Here is an 18,720-nt window from a genome sequence, read left to right as displayed (position 1 = left end):
TCGAGATAGAAGCTAAGTTTTTCGACCATAAGTCGAGTTAGATCTGGAGTAAAAAAAGCCGCTCTTTCCAGTGGTGTCAAAAAGAAAACTGTGGGACAATTCCTTCACTTCTTACTTATAGATTTATTGAAGAAAGAAGTGCCTAAATTTTAGCTAAGCCCAAAAAATTTCGAGCTAAAAACGCAAATAACTCCCTCCATATTTAAGTTAGAGCATTGAAACAAATTTCGTAGAACGCGGAAAACTCTACCCTTTCCATCGATATATAACATTAATGTGTGCAAGTAATGTTTCAGCTTTTAATAGGCAATAATAGCAATTTGCGTGAAATTTGAGCCTAAAAAAATTACAAAAAAAAAAACTGATTCGAATTTTAAAAAACAAAACTCCAGGTGCAAACCACCGGGAGTCGAAGTAATTTTGTACAAAATTTCAAGGCTGTAGATGCAGTGGGGTCTCCTGGACGCAGGCCCGCCACAGACTCCCTTTCAATATTTGCTTTGACCTTGCTTTTTTTTAATATAAAGAGATTGTGATAAGTAGACATAATACAAGTAACAACAAGAAGTTCTGTCTAAAACTAGACGAGCCTATTTTCCCGTATACCCATACTACTTTCTAGTACCTGATCAATATTCTCAAAAATAGCTAAAATTGCAAATTTTTTCACACATATTTTTAAAATACTTTAAGCTGATTTCTAGGAATAAAATAAACAAAGCAGCTAATACACTTTTTTCCATTAAAAAATCTTTCACAGCTTTCAAAACGAAAAAATAATAATTAAAACTAATAAGCTCATTAAAATACATGCATCATATCAAAAAAAAATCGTTTATGTTTCCCCTGTTGCCAAAAACAATTTTTTAAATGAATTAATGCACTTAACAAAATAAATAAAAACAATAAAATGTCAACTTAAAGAAATAATTTTTATTGTCGAAAGAAAAAAATCGTCTGCGCATACCTTTATGTAGAAACATAAATGACTTCGAGTTTATTCGCCGAAAAACTGAATACCTAAATTAAAACTTTAGCGTAAAAATAAAAACAAGTCAGATGAATAATAATTATTTCACAGTCAAAACCATAGCTTCGGAGTCTGAGTCAATCTCATTTTGGGGTAAAGGAGTCGGAGTCGAATATCTAAGAATCGGAGTCAGTCATTTGTCCTCGGTGTTTAAATTTTTGCCAAAGCTACGAAGTCAGAGTTGAAGTCGGGGAGTCGGAGTCCGATTAATTATCGGGCACAGGAGTCGGAGTCAAGTGCCCCTAAATTCTGGGAGTCAGTCTGGAGTTTGGCGTCAAGAGCTATTGCCAACAAAATTTGTTTCATGTAAATCCGCCTTCAAGTACAGAATCTACATTGCTTTCAGTTTCCCCGTAGGCGCTAATGTTAAGGGATTTGAACTGTTCAAAATTGAACGGAAAATTGTTCAAATCAAAAAGATATTTTACATACAAGTTTTTCATCAAACGCTTTTTCTTGCAAAGTTTGTTTGAAGCAAATTCGCCTCACAGTTCGGAATTGACTTGAATTTCCCCGTAGGCGTTAATGTTAAGTTTTTTTGAACTGTTCAAAATTGAACAAAAAATAGTTCAAATAAAAAAGTGAAATATGGGAATGAGGTGTCCTCGCCGAGATCTTTCGAACAAAAAAAAAGTTTGTTCGAATCGGACTATTCATTCAAAAGTTATTAGGGGGGGACAGACCGACAGACATTTTTCCCCATCTCAATACCCTACTTTCCAATTTTTAATTTTTCGATATTTATTTAATTATTTAATTTATTTTTGACTTTTTTTTTGTTTTTTGCGATATTTTTAAGATGCACTAAGCCTTCTTTCATGCTTTTTTCTTCTTTTTCTGACTTTTAATGGGAAAGTAGGCTAAAAAGGAATTTAGCTTTGAAGCAAAAATATTGACTGTTAGAAGTTTGACTGTTAGAAAATACTAATTTCAAAAATTCTCTTAAAAACTAAACTATCAGATACTAAAATCCCACCTCAAATCACTGGTAGGAGCAATTTGAGTATCTGCAGTCCCTGATTGAAAAGCGTAGCGCAATAAGTGTAAAAATGACATTTCAATTATTTTTGTATATAAGTAAGCAGAGTTGCAAAAATAGAGAATGATACTTTTCATGCAATACAAATGCAGCTTATTTTGAAACTTTCCTATAAAAATATTATCTCAATCTTTTGCAAAAAAAAATTATAAAAGAATTAGAATAGAAAAAGAGTAAAGTATGGGCGTAACATATATTAGTCACTAAATGAAAAATAAATCCGTTTGGAGTTATTTAAGGAAAAATAAATAGATTTAAATCTCTCCCCTCTCCACCACTATTCCTGTGATTTTGTCTTCTCATTTCTTTTTTTTTTCTTTCATTCTTTCTTTCTTTTTTGAGCAATCACGAATGTCTTATTATCCTCACTAGCCCAAAGTTGATGTTTGCTTTGATTTTTGAGATTGCCTTGTCGGCGAGAATAAGCATAGCTGTTTTAATATCTATTAAGAGGACAAATTTTCGTCGCCATGGTTACAAATCGCTTGCATTCATTCAAGGCTTAACTTAGGCAGATTTTACTTTTAAAAAAAGAGAAGTATAAAAAAACTTTTTTTTTTTTGAGCAATCACGATTGCTTATGGTTCTCATTTGACGGTCCTTGGCGTTGTAGTTCTACCGTCCATGTCCTACACACACACACACACACACGCTCAAAAACATACACGCTCACACACACGCATCGTCACGCACACACACACTCCCACACACACACAGACGCCTAAGTGCATACACACAGGTCTACGCACACACACATCACATCACACCCGAGGGTCCCCTGTTCCTATTACAGTAGTGACTACGCACACACACAAGCCTATACATGCACGCACGTGCGCCTGCACACACAACTATTAACACACGTGTGGTTACGCACGTAACCGCACAGGAGGAGAGGCAGGCTTGGGAGGACAGGAGCCGTTTCTAGAAACAATAACTCCAATAAGTAGGGTCCTGTCGTGATTGCGAAAAACATAACCTGAATTCAAAATTTCAGAGTTCAAATTATTTTTTTTTTTTTTTGCTAGAAAATCATCAACATAGATTAACTTAAAAAGCAAAATTTCATCTAAATACAAAATTTCCAGATTACTTATCATTTAGAGTTGATAAAAAATAAAAATATCATAAAGGTATACACTAGATTTAATCTTGATGAGTATAAGTGTGCAAATTGCCCATAATAACCAGATCTTTATTGCGGCATCCTAATGACCATTTCTTTTTTTATGAATATGCCTCTTATTACCTAATCTAGAAAATCACCATTCATAATATGATGGGTGAAAATTTCTACTCCATTTCCATCCCAGTCCATAGTCCATTGTAGAAACAAGAAACTCAACGAGTAGGGTCCTATCGCAATCCGCGATTGAGAAAAACTTAATTTGAATTAGAGACGTCAAAATTCAAATGATTTTTCTTTTTCTTCTTTTTAAACTTTTTTTTCCCTTTGATAAAATAATAGAATAATGTTGAGAGACTTTGGAATTAAAATATAAAATAGTCCATCTTAATAGTTATTTTTATTCCACAATAAAATCATCTGCGCTTTGAATTCACTTCATTTTGATTCAATGAATCAATCTTTAACCTGAAGTATTATTAAGTCTATATCAAATAATGTTTCTGTTTGCAATAACTTTTTTCTCTATTTCTGAAACAAAAAAAACTCACAATCTATTCTGAAATTCTCGCAACTTTTTGGATTTTTCAGTTCTAACACATACAGTTATCTGTTAGAACTGAAAAAGTTATTGGTTTCTTGAATAAAGAAGAACTTCTTTCTTTGGTGCTAATAGTAAAATATTTTGAATTGTTCAAAACTATCTCTTAAATAATCAAGTGAAAAAGTTCGTTTATGAACATAAACAAAGTCAAAAGCCCCTTCAAATAGAGTTCACGTGATGCAAAATCGCCAACAGTTCAGGTTCTGTATTTGCTTTAATTTCCCCATAGGTAGGTACAAGCGTTAAGTTCTCTTTGAACTTTTCAAAGTTGAACAAAAAATTGTACAAGTAAAAACAAAATGAAATGTAAGAATAATGTATCCGGTCGGAGGTCTTTCGAAAAAAAAAAAAAAGAGATAACAGAAAGAAAAAAGGTTTATTAAAGTCGAACTATTTTCTTTAAAAAAAAATTCAGGGGAGGAGAATCGGCTGGCTAACCCACATTTCTCCGGTTCAAAACCTTACTTTCAACTTTTAAGCTGTTTCTTCAGTAATGTATTAATTAATTTAATTACTTATTTTGATTTCTTTTACTATATTTTTACGATACACCAGGCCTCTCATGCTTTTTTGCAACAATATTGTTATGGAAAGAAGGTTTTAAAATTAGCGTAAATCAGTTCGAAAAAAATGGACGGAAAATAATATTTCTTCAGCCTTTTTTCTTTTTTCATAAAAATACTTTCTACATCTCTTTGCAAAGATGCAAAAATTGTAAAAAAAATCTAACAACAGCGCAAAAGCAGGCAATCCACAATTTTTTTTATACAATAACCAATGATCGAGTAACGCTCCTGACGTCATCAACAATGAAACTCGCTCGATGGCATGACAGTTTGATAACATTTTTTGGTAATGTTTAAAATGCAAGGAAAGGCTTTATTGTGACATGGTTGAACTGGATCGGGTAACTTAACCGTTTTGCTAGTAAGACTCATATCATGGAAATGAAGAAACGAGAAAGTGGTCAACAATGAACCCTATTAACTGGAGTTAAGGTTAAAATTTCAAAAAATAAAATATAACCAAAAAGGCAATGGCTTCATTCAAATGTAGAAGCAATTTTCAGCCGTCATACCTTGACGGGCGATTTTCTAGTTTTGGAATAATAAATCAGAACTCCTTTCACAAAAGCAAGAGAAAAAATAAATAAATAAAATAAGTTTTTAAAGTAATCGTTTACTGTACATTAAAAATAATCGAACAAGCTTTGTGCTACAATAAGATTAAATTGAAACACCAAGTAAATAAAACTCAATTTACGCTTTATTTAAGTGGGTGTTTCAATTTAATAACCCGTGTCGTTTAATCAAAACAATTTATCTTACGATATTTGTTTATTCACAGATTCAAATTATCTTTTACTTGTAATATGTGGAATCCGTAATACTAAAGCTTAGGACACTTTAATACTTGGGATACCGCACATCAGCTAAGTATTGCCTTTTCCAGAAAAGACTGTTACTGAACGAAAAGGAGGGATTGTTTGCCTTCTAGATAAATATAACAACGCTTTCATAGCCGAGGCAGTGTGTCTATTGCGTGCCGAAATTGCATAAGTATAATTATATTAATCGTAAAGAGCATGCAAAGAGTGATATGGTGAAGCATATGACTGTGGGGAAACTGAGTAGAAGCAAGGAGCGGTCGTATGCCACACGATTTTTTTCTTTTTCTCCTCTCTCTCTTCCGATGAATCATGAAGAGCGAGAAAAAAAATGACTATTTGGAGAAACCTGTTCCAAGAAAATCTAAATTTGATTGCCGCTGAAAAAGGGCATAAGAAAAAGACGGTGAGAGGTTATCACAGCCTTTTGGTATCAAAACCGTTTATTCCGTGATTTTTGCCGCGAAAATAGGGCACGCATTGTTCCCTCAAGATTGCGTTCGCTTAGCGGAGTATTTTTTGTCTCGGATGGATCGTTTTCCGAAAAAAAAAAAAAAAGCAGAAAAAAGAAAGAAATGGCACAGAAAAAAAGGATTGCTTTTGAGTCATTTCAGTTGAACGTCGATGTAAAAGCTATAATCAAGGCTGTACTCAAGAGCATGCAATTGAAAGAAGTGTTGAATATTAGAATTAGTGCAACGTCGGCACCTTCAGTTTCCTAGACTTTTTTTTTAATGATATGTTGCCGGATTGCTGCAAGTCGCTTTTCTGTAATTATCTATAATAGTAATTGTTGAATTCACCTTTCACTTACGCCGCCGCTACTCTTTGACCATTCTAATAATTCAAAACCGAGTAATGAAATTCGAAAATCAGTTCCAAGAATTTTACATGAAAATAAATTCAGAGAACAATTTAAAGATGAATTTATTTTGTACTATTCTTTGATGCAGATAAAATTGTCAGGTTTGACGGTGCTGAATACACAGTAAAATTAGTAAACAATTATCTGTCTGAGTGACTTGTTCCCTTATCCTGCAGACTATTATTTATTTTTTTACGAAAAATAAAGAACATGATCTTTCTCCCTCTCTGTGATTCTTAGTGGGGGGGGGGAATCTTCAGACACACGCTCCAAATATCGAATGATTTCGATTCTGTGCATAAATTCCTGCATCCAACGCAAATGAGGAGTGCACTTTTTTACGTCATGTGAAATGCTTGGATGAACATTACAGGGTAGCGACAAAATATTGTTTCGAAAAAGGTATATACTGACACCCCTCAAATTGCTTTAAACCCCTCTACAGTTTCTTTCAGGCAGAATCGAACTTTTACTGTATTTAAAAATAAAAAATATCTGCTTTATTCAACACAAAATTCTGTGAAGATGTACAAAATGAATGATTAATAGAAGGGAGAGACACAAAGTAAAACAGCACGGAGCATACAGTGTGTAGTAATAATAAAACGCTGCACCATAATAGTACTGTACAGTAGATACAGTAGTAATATTTCTGGATTAAAAAGGAAGATGACGATAATTTATGCACCATGATCAGATCGTTAATCTTATCTAATTATTAAATACATTAACTTAGCCTTTTCTTTTAAAACGTTTCCATTTATAACAACACATCTCTTTTTGTCTCTTTAATCCACTATGCAAGAGTAGCTTCCCTTTTCATAATATTTATTTGGCTTAGACATTACTCTCCGAGTTTCAACATTGAACAAGTTCTGAATTTTTACGGAGATTTTTTTTCTTGATTTTGAATTATACGTATGGAAGTTTCACTTATACTTGTTGTCGTGTTGCCTTCATCCTTCAATGCATTTTTTAGTTGTTCAAACAAATCGAAAACCTCTAGCTTTTCTTTTTTTGTCAGACACTTTCTCCTTTTCTTTCCTTTTTCACAAACTTTAGAAGAAACAGCACGACAAGGTGCCATTCCATTATATAAATTTTAATATTTAGAAGAAAAAAAATAATGAAAATTGCTGAGTGGTCATTTATGCACAAACAAAGCGCTGTGAAGACTAGCATGGTGCGGGAACTTCCGCTGTGGGGGATGCTAAAGGGATGCAAGTCCATTCAAGAAATCAATGTTTAATTAATTATGTTATTGTTACCCAATAACGAAGTTGATACTTCTTTCCGAAAATTTTCATGTAGCTGGTGAGGAATTCGCGTTAGCTCCAAAATTTTTTACTGCAGAAAAAAATCGCGTTATAGGCATTTCACGTAGGTCGAATCGCGTTGTAGCGGGAGTCGACTGTATTTTATATTATCACTCTGTCAATAATTCGCAATGCTGCGGAAATGCGTTCTTCAAGTTCTTGTAGTAATGCTTTTAGCATCGGTAGTTGACAAACAGTGTCTTTGACGCAACCCCGTAAAAAGAAATCACCTGGCGGACGTATGGATTAGATTAGACAGAGGTTCTCCCCAACTTTTCCGATTCGCGGCACTCTTTGAAGAAATAGAGTTTTTTCAGGGCATCCTAGCTTATCTCTATTATATGTGATAGTATGGACACGTAACGACCCCCCCCCCCCCCGGGCTCTGCCGGCGGCATCCCAGGGTCCCGCGGCATTCAATTTGGGAAACTGTGGACAAGATAATATTTGTTGTGTAATAAAAGCTCATATATTGAACACTTGAAGTAAAAAATAACTAATTACACTTTACTTGTTTATCGCGTATTAATTGTTTTAATGTATGTGACAGTTTTGAAAATATTAATTCTTAAAATTCCATCATTCTTTTGTGTAAACCCTGTAAACAGACTGTATAGCTTTCTCTTTCGGGGGGGGGGAATAAGAAAAATATATGTTAAATATTCAAGGATTCCTTTTTTTCGCAAAAGTAAAAAAATAAAAAGTTAAATAAACCTAAAAGCACCAAACTGTCCAATTGAGGTATTTTTACTCTCATTTCATTTTTCTAAATGTTTATTTATTTTTCTTCTATACTTTGCAGGTTTGTTCAATCTGGATGCCAGTAGATCCGGTCTCACGGGAAACATGTGTTCAGTTTGTTGCTGGATCTCACAAATGGGCATGGTATTTCCCCAGAAAATTTGCAACAACTCTCCCGTATGAAATCGAAGAAAAGTTCCTTGATAAAGAATACGAACCCGTTCCCGATGTTGACGCCAATAGGCACAAGTGGAATATTTTATCTTGGGACCTTCAGGTTTAAACTTTTGCCTAATTCCACAACTAAATGATTTCTATGATCTAATATAATGCAAATGATTAAAAACAAACAATTGGTACAAGATAGCATGGCCCGGTATGTACAAGATGACCATAAGCGAAACGTTGAATGGGACGTCTTCAGGTATCTTGTACCATTGTCCCAGCAAAAATAATAAAAATTTACTAAAATCTCCCGTTTTCTAAAGTAACAGAACGCAACAGAATACTTCCACCAAAAGTCCCTATGCGGAGCTGTTAGAAATCCCTTCAGTTGGAACTATGAAATACTTAACCAAAAATACTTTTATTAGATACACAGTGTGCTACGGTAAAGAGTATCTTATAGACAAAATTTCAAGTTTGTAGACGAAAAATTAAAAGAGTAATGATGTGTCAAAAATTCCGGATATATATTTTTGATATACTTATTTAAGATAAAATAAAAACGATTAAACATCAAACAAACTTCATAGTAAAGCATTCTACTAACAATATTAAACCATAATAATAAGCATTTGAAATGATCAATAAAAGATCATATATTTTTTTTAAAAAATCAGATTAAAAAAAACTCGCTTTTGCGACGAGAACCTATGTTTAAAAATGAGCCACTCTCAATCTCTCAGCCCTTATTTGTTAGTGTTGTCAATCTCAACACGAAAAATTCTTGCGCAGATAATAATAAGCAGAATGTTTAGTGTCAACTACGAAAAAAAAATCAGGCAATTTAATAAATTATTAAATGATTAATAGCTGTTTAAAAGCTTATGTCCGTATACTAGACACCAGGTCTGAAGGGGTTAAATATTTACCTACAATAAATTATGTCGTGCATAATTAAATAATATTTTTTGCTTTCTCGGACCTAATGCACTCGTAGAAATTATTTTTTTGGTTACGACTAAATTATGGATTAGCGAAAAAGCATGGTTGCAAATAGTAGTTCTTGATGCAATGTTGATTTTAAAAGTAAATTTTAATGAAAATTTACCAAGAATTTCGCTTTTATCAGTACCAAAATCAGTTTCGTTTAATAAGTATCAAATGTACGCAAGCAAATTTGTGCATTAAAAAATTACACCAGTTCTCTCCTTTAAAAACACACTTCTGTTTTTGTCTCCAATAAACTGCATAAAAAAGGTCCCTTTTTTTAATATGTGCTTGCGCGGATGCCTAAAATTGCTAAATGTCCCGTTTTGACGAAAAAAATGAATGATTATTTTAGGTATGTCTTCCAGAAATAATTTATTTGACTAGAAATGAAAAGCTTACGGATGCTAATCCATGCACCCCCAAATGAAGAGGGAAAGGAGTTGTGACAGGCTACGAAAAACTCATCGAGTTTCCCGATAGTCCTGCTGGTTTTCTCCTATTCGTTTCACAAGTACGGCGAGGCCGCCATTAGAAGTCTTCCATGAAGGCTTTTTCCCCCTTCCTAGTGACTCAGAATAGAAGAAACCATGAAATAACTTCCGTTTGGAGAAACATTGACTGTTCTTGAGCAATAAAGCCAAGCCTGTACTTTCAATTATTTCGGGGAGGGGGGGGGGGCAAAGGTGTACACTCAATGCAATTTTACGAAATACAACAGAAACCATGATTACTTGTATGGAAAAGCATTAATTTTCGAAGGCAGTGGTTCAATTGACACCTCCCCCCCCCCCCAAACACTCTTAAATGATGGGTCTGCATAAAGCGCTAAACAAACAACCGAGATAGCACGATAAAGACGCTAAAGTTTCATAAATATCCTAAATTAGTTTATCTGGAATTTGTTAATGCATCTTAAAACTTAAATAAACAAATAAAACAAAATTCATTGATCGCTAACGTCTAAGTTTGAGGGCTCACTCCTGGCCCGAGTTGCCAATTTTTTTGAGATGCAGAAAATCCATCTGAGAGTCCATCTTGTATGATTATCCGGCTTGATGTTAATTCGTTGAGTACGTATCTATTTGACTTGAATACTATAAGATAAATTGAATTCCTAGCGCCGTTTCGCATCATGAGATCCCGGGTGACTCCATCTAGTGAGAAACTGGACTTTAAAATTTTCAAGTAGCAATGACATCCGCCGATAGAGACCTATATGGAAGAACAGTTGCCAATCTATGTAGATGTCACTAGTATTGCAAATGGTGAGGAGACAGTACTCAGCCCCCATTATAAACAAACAAACCACCAAATGACAATTGAGAAGTCTGGGTCTATTCTTAATCAAAATCGTTTTATTAACACTATTGTCTATTATCTTGCCATCCTATGATTCAGTTAAGATATAACATTTCTAACAATTGGCTAAGTTTTAGCGTTTTATATTTTTAAACTCTGAGATACATATCACATTTTTTTGCTTCAGTTACTTTCGCACACATCATAAAACGAGATTTTGTTTTCTGAAATATTTATTGCTCTGCTATCAAATGTTTGGGTGTGGGAAATGTAAACAGAAAAAGATATTCTAAATTTATCTTTAAAAGGACATTTTTCTGATTATTTCAATTTTATCTTCAATGCACATGTAAAAACTCGAACAGCTTAGCCGAGTAAATGTAAAAATTATACATAACATTTGAATATGGCTTTCTCTCATTTTATATAAAAGGTACATCTACTTACAGTAATTTAAAATTCACAAACTGAATTCTACACTAGTTACTGTAAAATTATTACAAATAGGAAATAAACATTCATTAAGGTCGCAAATTATTATCCATTCTCTTAATTTTAAATTTGTAAAAATGCGAAATAACTTAATTTTTATTCTTGAAAAATGTTAAACAAATTCTGCTATATTTTACGGAAATGAAAACTGATATTAGAATGAACAAGATTGGAAATCTTTTTCAAAGAAAACAACTCTTATAGTTGGACAAAAGGCATTTTTACAAATCTAGATAGTAAAATAAACTAAAGAAATAAACGGAAAAAATATTTAAATACTCAAGATTTTTCAAAATGAATAAATATTTTTCTGCAACAAAGCAACAGTAGTAAACAACGTAGATAAGCACAAATAAACAATTGAATTGCCTGCACGTGTTTCAATGTTCCAAAGAACCCCTTTTTCAATGCGAGGAAGTATGAACTTCGGGATGCAAAGTCATCCGAAAAAACTTCTAGATGTTGAACCGAGAAATTCTTCCTCAGAAAAAAATGGGTAAATATTGTTTCAAAAATAAGAATACAGTGAAAAAAATGTATCATGGTTTCAAGTAAAAATGAATAAAAGTACTAATTGTTTAATTAAAAAATTATGACAACAGTTATCAACCTTTTTTTTTTTTTTTTTTTTTTTTGTCGTCCTTTTCCTCAAACTACACTTAGAGAACGATATTGTAAAAAAAAATGGACTTTTTAAAGTTATGAGTATTTCCCATGGTTATAAAAAAAAATTAGAAACATACTTGTTTTATCATTTTATTATAGATTATTAGTCATTGACTAACGTTAGCTCAGAGACCGAAAGAATCAGCAAAATACAAGCCTAATAGTAGCCCAAATTTACAACGCCTGAGAAAAAGCCTAGTAATAAATAAAATCTTCAAGTTCATTCTTACCTTTTACATAGAAATCTAATTTATAAATAATCCACTCTAAGTCTGAGCTATAACTTATTGCTTGCTCCAGTTAATAACAATTTTAGAAAGAAGTTTATCAACAGTATAAAATAATGTTCCATGTGGAACACATATAAACAAATGTTTTTCTATCATTTAGTTTGTAGCCAGTTTTTAAAGTTAAAACAAAAAACTTACTTAATCTCAATAAATATCTCCAAAAAGGAGTTAGCTTCATATCTTAATCTGAAAAGAGAAATTATGTGCATTTCAATTCGCAACTCCAATAAACTATAGAGGGCACTGCAGCCACTGTCTAATGGCGGATGAAAAAGGTAAAACAAACAAATGCCGTAACTTATAACTTGATTTGACGCTTAGTGAATGTCAGCAATTTTTCATCGTGTTTGTGGAAAGCTTTCTTTTCTATTCTTCTGAAATTACATTACACCACAAACTGTCTGAAGCCTGTAATTACCCCCAAAGAAAACATGTCGAATGGAATGTTTTACCTTTTTCTTTAGTACTGTTAATCAACGCAAGGTAGCGTATTCGAACTCTGGAGTTCCGAATGCAAGCCCCACTTTACCACATGGGTACACTTTCTTCTACTAGATTCTTTCATTTTTTACAAAAAAAAGTGACAGCAACAAGCTTCAATCAACAAACAATAAATTAAGAATTAAATTATTTCACTCAAGATATTTACTAAAATCTCAACTGAAAAAAGATAAACATTATTCACCATCCAGTCCCTGGCATTCATTTGAACTTTGACGTCTTTAATTCAATCTAATATTAATAAAAGTTGTGGCATGTATATTTGTATGTACCTATCTATGTCATCACTATTACTGGTGAACGATAGAAAACTGAGCATCGAACCATGTATCGATAGATTTGAAATTTTCCTAGCTGCATGTTTAGCTTGGTGTCATAATTGTGCGACTTTAATTAGCGGACATAGTTTTTTAAACGTAATGTTTCTCCTCTTGGTTCTTCTTTCGCAATTACTTTTAGTTACTTTTTCCATTAGACAATTTCGCTTTTCCCCATCATTCTGGCAGTGACCAAAGCGAAAGTGACTTGCAGACAGGAAGGTCACGCAGAAAAAAAAACGAATGTTTTTCGCTTATAAACAGCAGATTAAATTATTTCACTAGCTAAAGCTAAAGTACCCCTGCGGTATTTCCAGGAAAGAGAGTGCTGCTCAAATCTGCTGCTGTTAGGTCGGCTGAGGTCGATGCTGCGCAGCAGGCAGCGGCAAAAAGGTGGTGAAGCCCCTGAGGTACATCTCCGAAGGTGGTGTACACCAACCCGCCGCAGGCGGCTGGCACGAGCCGGGTGCCGAAAGCAGCTAATCTAACCGCCTGCGCCTCCGCGACTAGTTCAAATCATGTTTTTCCCAACCACGAACTGCATAGGACCTTACTCGTTGGGTTTCTTGTTTCTGCAAATGGAATGGAAATTGAGAAGAAATTCAAATCCGTCATTTTATGATTGGTGATGTTCTAGATAAGGTAATGCGAGGCATATCCATAAAAAAAAGGAATGGTAATTAGGATGCGATAGTAAAAACATGAATATTTTGGTCAATGTGCACCAAGGATTATATTTACTGCGTACACCGTTATGGTATTTTAATTTATTATCAATATTAAATGGTGGAAAGTAGTCATCTGGAATTTTATATTTAGTTGAAGTGTTCCTATTTAAGTTCATCAATATCGGCGTTTTCCCTGAAAAAATGTGATTTCACTCACTCACTCAAAAAAAAAAAACCGTTTTTAATGTAAAATCTGTTTGAGTTAAGCCTTAAAAAAAACTAACAAAATAAAACCGCAGACGATTTTTACCCGTGACTGCAAAATTTGTCTCTAAATAAATGCTAAAAACAACGATCCACGCTTACTCTCGTAATCATGGTAATCTGAAAATTCAAAGGAACAACAACGACGGTCAAGTAAAAGCTATAAGTAATCGTGATTGCTCAGTGCATTATAAAATAAGTGTAGAAGATATGAAGTTCAAATGGGGTTTGCTTCAATGTTACCTCTTTTTTGGCCTCATATGGTCAAAAAATTATTTCCCCTTTTCAAAAACTTGTTTAAAAAACATTCATCTGACCAAAATGTCGCTAAACTCGTAAATATAGCACACGTTCTTTCTTCCTTTTACACCTACAAAAGAAATGGACTCGTTTTCTCAGATGACTCGGATTGGGTCCCTCGAGAGGGCACCAACCATGGCTTCCAAAGGATGCAAAAAAAAAAAAAAAAAAAAAAAAAAAAGGTGCGAAAGTAATTGCTCAAGAATTGCTCAGAATCGCAAGCAGTCTATAGCAGAAAGTTTCGTCATTGCCAGAACAAACTCTAGTTTTTTAGCCATCTACCAAATAATGTTGAGAAACTATGTTTTATGTGTAGTTGCTTTTGCCGATCAATTCAAGGGTTCACACCAGTTTGTTTTCTACATAACACATTCCAAGTCCAAGAAAACCATTTGCTGATCCATTCTTTGTTGCAATGTTAATACCTTAATTTAAAGATAATAATGTGGAGAGATTTAATTGAGGATCAGATAAGATTTCTTTTATTCCGCTTTCAAGAGAAAAACTCATGGTTATAATTCAGGAATGTTTCGTTTATCTGTTATATTCTTGAGAAGGAAAAAAAAAGAAAATGAAAGAAAATCCACACACTGATACATTCAATTACCAGCTTAAAATAATAAGATGACGGCGGATTCTTCGTGGGAGTTAAAATTAAAATGAATCCGGCATTGCTTGAAAGAACAACTTATAATTTATTTAATTAAAGTTAAGAAAGAAAGTTTTACATTACTGACCCTAGAAAACAAATCAGTCTGTTTCCAAACAAAAAGCATTAAGGAGTAGTGAGTTTAAGTGTCATTAGGAGTTTCTTTTCTTTTCTTCTTCTTTTTTTTTTTTTTTTCAAATATTGCAAAATTATTGAACATTAGCTCTTTTCAAGATGCTGTCCCAAACGTTATTTTTCATCGCTTTTGGAAAATAATAACTTTGTGGAACAGTGATATAAGACACAAGAAAAGTTTTTTTTTATTCGAGCAACAATTATCATTTATTTTTCATGTTACTGATAAACACGGAATTATTTTTCATTCCGTATTAAAAATTTTATTTTCTGCCATGACAATAAAGAGAATTAAAATTTGAACGATCAGTCCACGCCTGCGCACACTCTTACAAATTCGAATCGTTTATAAATCACATACTAGTTTAGATTATCTGTAAGTTTGATCTCCTTTACTTAATTTTTTGATGACGTTACACTTTCACCAAACAGGAGTGTATTATTTAATAAATGCTCGACTAATACGTTTGTTAGTAAATGAAAAATCTTCGTACACATGTAATTTCCTTAATATTGTAGATATAAATTGAACTGAAATCTTCAAGAGCAATAAATAATACATTGTTATACTTGACCATTCGAACTGAAAATCTTCAGCTGCTCTCGATAAACTCGTATGAAAAGTTCTTTTTTTTTTTTTTTTTTGAGCAATCGCCAGCACTCTTTGCAGCATCACCGTCGATCGGCCGCCTCACGATGCTGCTCCTCTAACGAAAACCGTCTCCAGGTTGCGTCAATATCCTACTTTTACACGCTTACATACACGCACGTACACACAAACACATACATACATACGCCTACACACACATACGCAAACACATACATACGCCTACACACACATACTCAAACACATACATACGTCTACACACACAAACGCAAACACATACACACACACAAACACATGCACACACACAAACACATACACACACTCAAACACATACGCGCACTCAAACGCATACACACACACGCATACATATAGACACCTACTCATACACACACACACGCATACATACAGACACCTACACATACACACACACACAACTACCCACACACTCATGCCTGCACACAAACACAAACACATATGCCTACACACACATACACATCCCTCCTACACACAAACACTCATACACACAACTACTCACACACTCATAGCTGCGCACAGACATATAAACACACATGCCTACACGCATACACATACTCCCTACACACATACCCCCCCCCCCCCACACACACACATAAGCACACGCGCCTACATACACACATTCGTGATTGCGAAAAACATAATTTGAATTCAAGAGGTCAGAATTCAAAAAAATTTTTTTTGTTAGTGCACCCTTCTTAAAACAGAACATACTAAAAAAAATGCAATCAATCGTATCTAATCTCTTTGTTTTACCACACATTGCGCCCTCACTTGAGTCATACATGTGACAAAAGTACTACATTTTCTTGTGCTTATTTTATTCATGGCAGCTTATGGAATTGAATTTACCTGTTTCCTAACGTAAACAGTCGTAAAAACTTTTTAAAAAAAAACCTCTTTTAGAGAGTTGCTGGCGAAAATAGTATTTCTTTCCAAAGCAGTAAAGCAGCATTTCGTGACAATCTGAAAATATTTTCAGCTAACAGTATGAGCAAAGGAAGTTTAAAGCGAAGTTATAAAAGAACAATCCACTTTGACGCATATTTTATGTATAAACGAAAACCGAGTTGTCTTTTCAAAAATGCATATGTTTCGAAACGTGAGGGAGATATATCTTAAAACATAAGACAAGCATTTTAAATTATAAATGTTTTTTAGATTATTTTTTTTTGCCTTGCTTTCCTGGATATTCACTTGCATGCATGGAAATGTACGATAGCGTATTATTATTTAGCGTGCGAACTAATTCTAGAAACTCCTTGTTGCCAATGCAAGTATTTTTATTTTTCATCTGAAAAATTAATGTCATACTATGATATTTCTGATAGGGTTTGTAAGTTTAGGCTTATTCTTAAGAGAGGGTTTTTTTTTTTTTTAATTTGAGTAATCATGAATTGTGTATTGTTTTCACTTGACCGTTGAGTGACGTTCGTCCTTTGATTTTATTTTTCCATGCTTATAATGCAGGCGTCCATGTGCCTCGGAATGGAATTATTTACAAACGATCTTCTCGACTGTACATAATTCTTTTTTACGCGAAAACAATATCCAGCACAGAGCATACAACATCCAGCATCCTGCCTCTGGCATTCAGTTGAATGTTGCCGTCTTGAATTCAAATTATAGTTGAGATGAAAGTCATTAGTGAAACCCAACGAGTAGAGATTTATCGCAATCCGTGATTGCGAAAAACATAATTTGAATTCAAGATATCAAAATTTAAACTATTTATTATTATTATTTATTTTTTTAGGTACTATTTTATATATTTTTATTTATTTGTTTATTTTATTATTTTATTTATATATAATTATTAATTTATTCTAATTTTATTTACATATATTTATTTATTTATTCTGTCCTTAAGGAATTCAGTAAAAAAAGGAAAGCATTACTGAAAGCTGATTTCAGCTGTTCTACCTTCATGCAATGGTAATACAAATATCATCCCTGAGCAAACAAGTTCCCGTTTCAATTAACTCGCTGAAAAGAAATAAACATTCACTAGGGCAACCTTCAGATAGCTAGAGTCAAACTATTGCCAATTTTATAATAACATTATTTGTTTGCTTGTTTTGTGTTAATTAATTCATGAACCTCAACTGGTAATACTACTGCGTCAAAATTCATCTTGTGGTTTATAATTTGATGCAGAGTGTCTTGGGGGTCACCACACTTAGATGTCCTTCAAGCACTTGCGGTGATCTCTTTCTGGCGGCTTCTGTGGATTTACGCTTTGAATACTAGAAAACCAGCAAAGCTCCTGCTTGGCATATTGAAATATGGGTTAAATTGCAACTCTTATGGGCAGATTCAACTCTAACAGAGTTCGATCGAATCGAATACGATCAATTGTATTTACCAATAGAGCAGCCAGAAATTTCTCGCTACACTACTCGCAGATATTATTCCATCGAATCGAGAATAGGATTGAATGCCCCTTAATAAATGCTTCCTATGATTTGGAATTGGTAAAATGATGACCTCTCAATGATCTCACCCTTCAATCATTCTCAGTAGCATGTTTTCTTTACGCGTGGGCCTACCCGGGCAAAGCCTAGAGGCCCACAACGTGCATATGCCCCATGCCAACATAAAAACGTGGATGTCAGTATATGTATCAAAAAGGGCCCAGAGCATGTTTGAGCCTGAATTCTCATCAGGTAGCCGAGACGATGCTGATCGTTTTGACTGCTATTAAGAGCCCGGAGGTTCAAAACATTTTCGTACTAAAAAAAGGTGTTCCTTGTAAACCAAAACGTGTGTATATACTACATTTTGCAATTTGAGCTGTTAAGCATTGATTTTCACGCAGTTAAGAAGTTCTTTTTGCGTTTAAACATGTTGTATTACGAAAAGGAAAGAGTCTTGTGGAATCTGCTACTTAAAGTTTTAAACTATTTTTCGCAAAATGTTGCTGACGTAACTTTTTGATGTAACGATTTCTGACCAGTAAACATGGTTTAAGAGAATATACAAAATATAGTTCCTTTCATTGATGTTGATTACATAAAACACTAAAAATAAAAGGTTCTCCTCAAAGGCATGCAGAAGCGATATTGACTAGCAGCTATTATGATTATGACTACTATGGAAGAAGAAAGTATTATTGACAAAAAAACTCATCGACCTCAAATGAAGACAGTAATCACAAGCGAAACACAAAGGAGAAGATAAGGAAATATTTTCCTTATCTCCGACACTCAATATACACCCATCTATTCCATTTCAAA

At 33.7% G+C, this 18,720-nt stretch overlaps 1 protein-coding gene across 1 annotated transcript in view; it reads left to right on the top strand.

The window, feature by feature from the left end:
• The window catches only part of LOC129223119 (uncharacterized), a 45,539-nt gene extending 37,148 nt beyond the window's left edge, over positions 1-8,391 (top strand). The window contains exon 2 of the mRNA XM_054857684.1: positions 8,170-8,391. Coding sequence (XP_054713659.1) covers positions 8,170-8,391 — 222 coding nt within the window. The remainder of the gene's footprint in view (positions 1-8,169) is intronic.
• The last annotated feature ends 10,329 nt before the right edge of the window (positions 8,392-18,720 follow it).

Source organism: Uloborus diversus, chromosome 5, assembly GCF_026930045.1.
Source record: "Uloborus diversus isolate 005 chromosome 5, Udiv.v.3.1, whole genome shotgun sequence".
NCBI classification, from domain to species: Eukaryota; Metazoa; Arthropoda; class Arachnida; order Araneae; family Uloboridae; genus Uloborus; species Uloborus diversus.
The sequence above is the reverse complement of the archived record's forward strand: the minus strand, read 5'-3'. Positions and strand labels throughout refer to the sequence as shown.